Source organism: Chrysemys picta, chromosome 1, assembly GCF_011386835.1.
Source record: "Chrysemys picta bellii isolate R12L10 chromosome 1, ASM1138683v2, whole genome shotgun sequence".
NCBI lineage: Eukaryota > Metazoa > Chordata > Testudines > Emydidae > Chrysemys > Chrysemys picta.
The window spans coordinates 352583458-352593804 of NC_088791.1; the positions used below are offsets into that span (position 1 = coordinate 352583458).

At 44.4% G+C, this 10347-nt stretch overlaps 1 protein-coding gene across 1 annotated transcript; it reads right to left on the minus strand.

Annotated features, from left to right (window-relative positions):
• Nucleotides 1-1081: 1081 nt before the first annotated feature.
• Nucleotides 1082-2020, minus strand: LOC135972277 (olfactory receptor 52N4-like). The gene has a single exon (XM_065549699.1). It carries the CDS (start codon nucleotides 2018-2020, stop codon nucleotides 1082-1084), a length of 939 nt encoding a protein of 312 aa, XP_065405771.1.
• Between the last annotated feature and the right edge of the window lie 8327 nt (nucleotides 2021-10347).

Sequence of the window (10347 nt, forward strand, 5' to 3'; positions counted from 1 at the left end):
GTTTTTATCATGTTCATCTGAGAAAACAATCTCTCAGCTGCAGCATTGCTAAAAGGTAGTGACAGCAATGAAAGAGCAAGCGAGCCAAGTTCACAAATGCCTTTGTCCTCAGCGGCATCCATGGGTTCAAGAAATTCAACCCAAAACTGTTCAACGTGGTTGTCCTGAGTATGAGGCTAATGAACCATAGGTAAAACTCTCCACTGCTGCTTTAACTGTTTGAGGACTCCACAAAACAGTGGCAAAAATGAGGTCTCAGCCAATCTATGTCAGGAAGGGCTGAGTACTGCAAGCGATTCAATCACCTGGATGTTTGGTGGCAATTCCTCTTTTAACAATTTCACAAACTCCAACATGAAATCTCAACACCTACTTTTGACATCTTCAACAACAGGAACAGTTAGTGTGTATTTTGAAAGTTTCACCTGAAAAGCAATTCCAAAATCAACCGTGAAAATTGGTAAGTTATTTGACTCAAAGTTGATGTCATAGTTTAACACAGTAGTCCAGTTCTCAAAAACAAAGAGTTCCATAACTCTCACCAACAAGCTCCGGTAGAATCTCCTCAATTCCTACAGCAGTTTTTCCATATTAGCACTTTCCAAAAGAAACATTTGGTTTATCCTCAGGTTTCCTGAAGAATTGGAATTAGAAAAATCAGGTAAATTTGGTTCACCAGATCACTGCATATATAATAAAGAACTTCAGGATTGTGATTTCCTTCTTTGTCTTTGGCTATCTGAAAGTGTTGCTTCAGTTCATTGAACAGACCAAGAACATTGTTCAAACAGGGTCGAATGGAAAGCCACCTAATGTCAGAAATCTGAAGTATTTTCTGGTCATCTGGAAGTCACAGAAAAGCCAAGTAACAGGGTGTGTGGTGTGGGGGCTTACAGGTGATGCTGAAAGAGGTCAGGTGATGGTCAGAGAGAGGGAACTCGGCAATGGAGAGAGCAGTGCTTGGTGATGGAGTGATAACAATGCTGAGCTCAGCCAAACTGGGCCAGAACAGCCCTGATTAACAAGGAGATACCTGTTCCGCTTCTTGTCACACAGGTTTAAAGTCACTGGCACCAGGCAATCACATTCTGCAGATGTATTTGCCCACTTTTTCACGAAGCTCTTTGGTTTTGACTCCATAAATGATAGGGTTGATCATGGGGGGGATGGCGGTATAGAGGTTGGCCAAGATGATGAGAACATGGGGAGGGATGCTCTGACCGAACCGGTGTGTCAGAATAGCGAAGAGATAGGAAGTATAAGATGTCAGCATCACACAGATGTGGGCTGTGCAAGTGCTGAGGGCTTTCTGGTGGGATTTCTCAGAGGAGATTCTGAGGACAGCCCTCATAATCAGACCATAGGACAGGGCAATGAGCATCAGGTCTACCCCAATGACTAGGAACCCCATTACCAATCCATACATATTGTTGACTGTGATGTCCCCACACGATATCTTCGCCACAGCTATGTGGTCACAGTACGTGTGGGGGATAATGTGGTTGTTACAGAATGGATGCCTGCTCAGGAGCAGGGGCAGAGGCAGGATGAAGAGAATAGCTCTCATTAAACACAATAGCCCTAGGTTAGCTATTCGTGCATTGGTGAGGATGGAGGCATATCTCAAAGGTTTACATATGGCAACATAGCGATCAACTGCCATTGTGACGAGGACAGCTGAATGTGCCACAGAACCCGTATGAAGGAAGAACATCTGGGTGAGACATCCACCCATAGTAATGTCTTTCAAATTGAACCAAAAGATACACAGTGCCTTTGGTATGACAGAGTTAGACATGGTGATGTCTGTGAGCGCCAGCATGCAAAGCAGCAGGAACATCGGCTTGTGCAGGGTCTGCTCTTTGCCTACAACAAACAGAACCATGAAATTTCCCAACAGGGTGATAATGTAGAACATAGAGAAAGGGACGGAAATCCAGACGTGGGAAGCTTCCAGGCCAGGGATGCCCATTAGGATGAATGTTGAAGAGTCAGAGTGGGTGAGGTTGAAAGCTGCCATGAGGTGGTCGATGCAGTGATCTGGCTTAGAAATGCTCAAAGTGCCTGTGAAAGGAGAGAAGCACACAGAGGGCGGTTACACGGTTTTTAACAAATAGTACGATCAATCTTTTATACTTATCACCAATCTAGAAAGGGGGATGAGCAGTGATGTGTCAACATTTACAGAAGGCACCCGATTATTCAGTTCAAAGCCAAGTCCAGAGAAGTCCTCAGAGGGAAATAACCAAGTCAGGTGAATGGGCACCATAATTGCAGATGAATTTCTATGTCAATAACTGCAAGGTGTCTGACCATTGGAGGGGAAAAACTTGAACTACTCAAATACCTTACAAGGTTCTAATCTAACTCTATGAACTCAGGATTGGTACCTGGGAATCATGACACACAGCTCTGAGAAATCCTGCCCACAATGCAAGCATGGCCAGATATTAGGCAACACCTTGGGATCCAGGATGCATGGTATGGGGAATCACACAGAAAGTATACTGGCATGAGATCGGTCATTCAATGTTTCACCCACGTTTAGATTTCTCTGCAATACCAAGCACCCTTCCCAAACCTGTCATTGCAGAACTAGAGTGGTTCAGGGAAGGGCAATGAGAATGTAGATATCTACATCTAGGAATAAAGAATGTAGGTGATGTTAACATGATGAGGGACTCTCGTGGGAAGCACAATGACTCTGAACAAGATTAGGGGGCATGAAGGGGTAATTACTTAACATGAGCTCCCAGTGTGACCCTGCAGCCAAAAGAACCAATGTGATCCTTGGATGATAACCAGGGGAATCTCAACGAGCGGTAGAGAAGTTATATTACCTTTCTATTTGGCACTCATGCTGGAATCGTGCGTCCAGTTCTCGTGTCCCTGGTTAAAGATGGATGTTGATAGACTGAAGAAAGTACAGAGAAGAGTCACAAGAATTAGTAAAAGATTAGAAAACCTGCCTTATAGTGATAGACTCTAGGAGTCAATCTATTTAGCCGAACAAAGATGGTTAATGGGTGACTTGATAACAGTCTGTAAGTACCTATATGGGGAACAAATAATTAATCATAGGCTTTTCATACAGAGATGTAACAGGATCCAATGGCTGCAAGATGAAGTTAAAGACATTCTGAATGGAAATATGGCGTATATTTTCAACGGTGAGAGTAAGTATTGGAACAATTTACCAAGGGTCATGGCGGATTCTCCGTCACTGAGAATTTCTGTGATCTGTCGCTGTGGGTGAAGGGAACCCCAGCAGGAGCAGCAGTAAGCCTGTGCAGGGAAGGAGAGAGGGACAGACCGGGCAGGAGGGAGAGAGAATGTGGAGACTAAAAGGAGCCAGCGTGAGTAACTCTTCCTCAAAATAATGCACAGCTCTAACATATTGCAGCCCGTTAGAAACCCAGACACCCCTTCCTGAGGCTGCTTTTCCATGTTGGCAATTGCTGATGTTACCACAAGGCTGTAGTGAGGTTGCTCACAGGAGGATGAATGGTCTGGATGGGGGATGGTGTCAGAGACAATATGCTGCAGTGTGGTCCACATTACGTTACTATCTGAGACAGCCCCCTGTCCCAGGAGGCTTCCTTACGCCTCTTTGGTCTGTGTATTTGGCAGGGTGTCCATTCCCTATTTCACCCAGTTTCAGGACTCTGTGGCATTGTGATGTGGATACTGCATGCCCCTGCCTTCTCCCCGACCCCGCCCGCCCCGCCCCGCCTCCACACCCACACAAACACTGTGCATTCCTGGAACTCCCCCAAAGATATTTCTAACACTGCCTGGTTTCCTCTAAGCCAGAAACATATTTTTACGTTTACTGCCTTTTGGAGCTTCTCATCCTCTCCAGACCCAGAGTTGCAGGGGCGTGGAGAGAGCAGACCCCTCTCTCCCCTGAAAAAAAAAGTGTTATCCAAACTGTTTTAAAACTTTAAACCTGTGAGTTTGAGATTTCAGCAACTCTCCTCTCCTGTCAGTTTTTCCTTGGACCAAAGGAGCTCACCCGTCCTTAGAGGCCAATTGAAGTCACTGCAGTCTCATGGTCTGTGTAAATGAGGCCATTTATTTAAGTCCTTACATGTAGATATAGGGTGATCTCAATTGGGCCAATGTTGCACCCTCAGTGTTTAACCCTCTTCGTCTCCCAGCTGTGAATATCACAGCTTCCTGTCGTGCTACAGAGAGCGCTATTCTGTCATGGCGCTGAAAGAGTCTGAAGTAAATCCCTAGTTTATGTGGCGTGCTGAGACCGGGCATGAAAGATTAGGATTTCAAAACACGTGGGCCCTGATTTTGCTCTCAGGGAAGCCAGTGTCATTCTAGAGTGACCCAGTGAAGGCAGAATGTGAGAGCAGAATCTGGCCAGTGTGTCACCCATTCTTGTTGTGAAATCTCTGATAACACAGATAACCACTGCAGAAGCATTTGTTATTCTACCTAACAGAGAATTGAAGTTTCTGAATTAGGAAACTTGTGCGAACCAGAGGAACAACCACACCACCCCAAAAAATGAAGCTACTGAGACAGATAGAAGAACACAGTAAGATACAAGGAACTGATCTTAAAAACAAATATCTGTCTAAACTATTTTCAATACATTTGTAGTTCCAATTTTACCAGGTAAATCCCTTGGTGTTTCTGTCAATACTAAAGTCGCTGTCCTGGTGAATTCCTGCCCAGATGGTTCTTGACATGACCCCAGGAATTCTTCCTGAGCCCTTAGTACTGACTTTAATGCAGGAACAGGCAACTCACTGAAATCCCACTCAGCAGAGAGAAGGAGTCTCCTTACTGCGACAGGAATGCAGAGCCCTGAGAATCTGCATATGAATCTCACATGTCTGGCATTCATCTCACTGGGCAGCCTTTATGATTCCCCTGTACAATCCCTACGGACTCTCAGGTTGGCAGGACTCCTGGACAATTCCCTAAGCTCTGTGAGCAGCAGAAAGGCATAAAATACACACTAGAGAACTACATCTTGAGACCCTCCCCTGGGAGTGAAGAAATAATTAATCAATAGCAGGGGCTCAGATTGTCATGGCAAAATGAGTCTTGCAGACTGTTCAGCCTAGCAGTGAAGGATGGCTGTCTTTTCTGTGTGTAATGTACAGAAATCTGCACTATGTGTGGAAATGTTGCCACAAGATATGTGACCAAAAAACATTTCAACTGATTGTGGCAGTGTACCGCCGCATACTGCCCATGCAGTTCTAATATCCAGTCCATTAGCCTCTGAAAAGTCACTGCCACCCTGTGGAGGCCAAATGATGTGATCTTGAATTGGTGCAAACCGAAGGGCATGGAAAAGGCTTTCTTCTCCTAGGAGTCTGCTATCAAAGGATGACATGAACCCTGAGCACTAACTTTAATGCAGAAACAGGCAACTCACCAAAATCCTGCTCAGCAGACAGAGGAAATCTCCTTACAGTGACAGGAAGGCAGAGCACTGAGAATAAGTGTATGAATCTCACATGTCTGACACTTGGCTTGCTGGACAGCGACCTTTATGAATCCCCTGTACAGTCTCTGCAGACTCTCAGGCTGGCAGGAATCCCAGACAATTCCCTTGCCGCCATGAGCACCGGGAAGAGCAGAAAATAGACCCTGGAGAACTTCAGCCTCAGAGCCTCCCGTGGGAGTGAAGAAATGATTTGCTGATACCAGGGGCTCAGAATATCAGAGCAAACTGAGTCTTGCAGACTGTTCAGCCTAGCAACTGATTGTGGCTGTCTTTTCTGTGCATAGAGTAATGCCCTCTGCACTGTGTGTGGGAATGCTGCCATGAGATACGGAACCAAAAACCATTTTCAATTGATCGTAGCAGCGTTCCGCTGCATACTGATCATGCATTTGTAATATGCAGTCCATTAGCCTCTGAAATTCACTGACACCCTGTGGAGGCCAAATGACCTGATGCTGAATTGTTGCAGGCTGAAGAGCCTGGAAAATGCTTTCTTCTCTTAGGATTCTGGCATCAAAGGTATTTGCTAGTATCCCTTTGTGAGGTCTAAAGTGTATATATATATATATATATATATATGGCAGTTCCCACCAGTACTAACAACATCGCTTGCCTCATAACCTTAGTCGTGCATAACGCAATGCCATCCACAGCCTCAGAAACCACCCTGACATTATCATCAAAGAGGCTGATAAAGTAGGTGCTGTTGTCATCATGAACAGGTCTAACTACAAAAAAGAGGCTGCCAGACAACTCTCCAATACCAAATTCTACAGGCCACTTCCCACAGATCCCACTGAGGAATACACTAAGAATCTGCACCCTCTACTCACGACACTCCCTACACTAACACAGGAACAAATCAATATACCCATAGAGCACCGACTGGGGTTATTCTATCTACTACCTAAGATCCACAAACCTGGAAATCCTGGAGGCCCCATCATCTCGGGCATTGTCACTCTCACTGAAGGACTGTCTGGACATGTGGACGCTCTACTCAGACCCTACGCCACCAGCACTCCCAGCTATCTCCGTGACACCACTGATTTCCTGAGAAAACTACAATGCATTGGTGACCTCCCAGAAAACACCATCCTAGCCACCATGGATGTAGAGGCTCTCTACACAAACATCCCACATACAGATGGAATACAAGCTGTCAGGAACAGTATCCCTGATGATGCCACAGTACAACTAGTTGCTGAGCTCTGTGACTTTATCCTCACACACTATTATTTCAAATTTGGTGATGTCAAGGCTGTATCCCCACTTTGAACCTTAGGGTACAAATGTAGGGGCCTGCATGAAAACTTCTAAGCTTAACTACCAGCTTAGCTCTGGTTCCGCTGCCACCATTTACAATGGATTCCCTCCCTGGGAAGCCTTGAAAAACCTTCACCAATTCCCTGGTGAATACAGATTCAATCCCCTTGGATCTAAAACAAGGAGAAATTAACCATTCCCCTCCTTCCTCCCACCAACTCCTGGTGAATACAGTTCCAACCCCCCTGGGATCTAAAACAATGAGAAATTAACCATTCCCCTCCTTCCTCTCACCAACTCTTGGTGAATTAAGATCCAAACCCTTTGGATCTTAAAACAAGGAGAAATTATCCATTCCCCTCCTTCCTCCCACCAACTCCTGGTGAATACAGTTCCAACCCCCCTGGGATTTAAAACAAGGAGAAATTAACCATTCCCCCTCCTTACTCCCACCAACTCCTGGTGAATACAGATCCAACCCCCTTGGATCTAAAACAAGGAGAAATTAACCATTCCCCTCCTTCCTCTCACCAACTCCTGGTGAATTAAGATCCAAACCCCTTGGATCTTAAAACAAGGAAAAATCAATCAGGTTCTTTAAAAGAAGGCTTTTAATTAAAGAAAAAGGTAAAAATCATCTCTGTAAAATTAGTATGGAAATTAACCTTACAGGGTAATCAAACTTAAAGAGCTCAGAGGACTCCCCTCTAGTCTTAGGTTCAAAGTACAGCAAACAAAGATAAACACTCTAGTAAAAGGTACATTTACAAGTTGAGAAAACAAAGGAAAACTAACACGCCTTGCCTGGCTATTTACTTACAAGTTTGAAATAGGAGAGACTTGTTTAGAAAGATGTGAAGAACCTGGATTGATGTCTGGTCCCTCTCAGTCCCGAGAGCGAACACACTCCCAAACAAAGAACACAAACAAAAGCCTTCCCCCGCCCAAGATTTGAAAGTATCTTGTCCCCTTATTGGTCCTTTAGGTCAGATGCCAGCCAGGTTACCTGAGCTTCTTAACCCTTTACAGGGAAAAGGATTTTGGAGTCTCTGGCCAGGAGGGATTTTATAGTACTGTACACAGGACAGCTGTTACCCTTCCCTTTATAGTTATGACAGGTGACAATATATAACTCCAGACCAGTGGCACCACTATGGGCACCCGCATGGCCCCACAATATGCCAACATTTTTATGGGTCACCTGGAACAACTCTTCCTCAGCTCTTGCCCACTCAGACCCCTTCTCTACCTATGCTACATTGATGACATCTTCATCATCTGGACCCATGGGAAGGAGACTCTGGAAAAATTCCACCACGATTTCAACAGCTTCCACCTCACCATCAACCTCAGCCTGGACCAATCTACACAGGAGGTCCACTTCCTAGACACCATGGTGCAAATAAGTGACAGTAACATTAATACCACCCAATACCAAAAACCCACTGACAGCTATGCCTACCTTCATGCCTCCAGCTGCCATCCCAGACAAACCACACGATCCATTGTCTACAGCCAAGGACTGAGGTACAAACGCATTAGCTCCAACCACTCAGACAGAGACCAACACCTACACAATCTTCACCAAGAATTCTCAAATCTATGATATCGGCACGAGGGAATAAGGAAACAGATCAACAGAGCCAGACATTTACCCAGAAGTCTCCTACTGCAAGAAAAGCCCAAAGAAAGAAACCAACAGAACTCCACTGGCCATCACATACAGTCCCCAGCTAAAACCTCTCCAACACATCATCAATGATCTACAACCCATCCTGGACATTGATCCCTCACTTTCACAGGCCATGGGTGGCAGGCCAGTCCTCACCCACAGACAACCCGCCAACCTGAAGCATGTACTCACCAGTAACTATACCATAGTAACCCTAACTCAGGAACCAAACCATGCAACAAACCTCGACACCAACTCTACCCACATATCTACACCAGGGACACCATCACAGGACCTAACCAGATCTGCCACACCATCACCGGTTCATTCACATGCATGTCCACCAATGTAATATATGCCATCATATGCCAACAATGCCCCTCTGCTATGTAATCCGCAAATCTGGACAGTTCCTACATAAAAGGATAAATGGACACAAATCAGATATTAGGAATGGCAATATACAAAAACCTGCAGGAGAACACTTCCATCTCCCTGGTCACAGAATAGCAGATTTAAAGGTAACCTACAGCAAAAAAACTTCAGGACCAGACTTCAAAGAGAAACTGCTGAGCTTCAGTTCATCTGCAAATTTGACACCATCACCTCAGGATTAAACAAAGACTGTGAATGTCTAGCCAACTACAAAAGCAGTTTCTCCTCCCTTGGTGTTCACACCTCAACTGCTAGAAGAGGGCTTCATCCCCCGTGATTGAACTAACCTCGTTATCTCTAGCCTGACTCACTCTTGCTTGCATATTTATACCTGCCTCTGGAAATTTCCACTACATGCATCCAACGAAGTGGGTATTTCAACATTCCTTTCTCCAGGAACTGACCAAATGCTCTACTAAGGTTATTTAGAAATTAAGCCAGTGCACAGCCAACATTTATATCATTCATACCTTCGAATACAAAAATAATACATACATACAAATAGAATTAATACATTCAGAAAATCATAACCTTTACGGAGATATGTTACATGGCATATGTAGCATAAAACACATTTTAAGCATATTTTCATAAAGCCTTATAGGAGGTATAGTCACAGAAATATGGAGTGCTTCACCATCCCCATGAGAACTTTGGACTGTTTTAGCTCTGAGGGCATTTGACCACCCGCGGAGAAAGCACTACATCAGCGACAGTTACAAGGAGGAGGAGGGAGTGGCCAACGGGAGTCCTTTGGCCCAGCCGTTGTTGGATATGCCAGACCCGACCCCAAAACACAACTGCTCGTGAGGAAGATGGACGCGCTTGAAGGCCTCTTGGCATCCACACCCCTAGAGGAGGAAAGTGACCATGGCTTGTGGGAGTCATCGGTGGAAAAGGTGAACAGAAAAGACATCACTCAGCTAAATGAATGATTCATAGATTCATAGATTCTAGGACTGGAAGGGACCTCGAGAGGTCATCGAGTCTAGTCCCCTGCCCACATGGCAGGACCAAATACTGTCTAGACCAGAGGTTCCCAAACTTATTCGGCCTACCGCCCCCTTTTCAGAAAAAAAATTACTCAGCGCCCCCCCTGGAAATCTACCTTCTTTAAGCGAACAAACAGAAAGATGCAGTGACAAATTTGTGTTCTTTTATGTATCTATATTTCTACCTACGTCCTACAATATAGTAAAGAAAGATGTGTTATTAGAATATCGCCCACGACATCAGGTATACAGTGGTTTTTGCGTAAGACAGCAAAAGACAACCAAACTAAAATACTAATGAAACTAATAAACTGGGTTTTGTTCTTTGCTCAGCATTAGATATATGTATTTGATATTAAACTGTCAAATATCAAACTAAATTTATCAAGAAATAATTAATTAAAAAATAATCAATATGCAATTAAAAATCAGTTAATAGTTTTAATTTAGTTTGCCCTTATTTAAATAATTGTTCCTTATTAACACACGCCTTATTTACCAATTAA

Excerpts from the sequence above, each read along its gene's own strand:
- LOC135972277 (XM_065549699.1), bottom strand. The coding sequence starts at position 2,020 with ATGGCAGCTTTCAACCTCACCCACTCTGACTCTTCAACATTCATCCTA.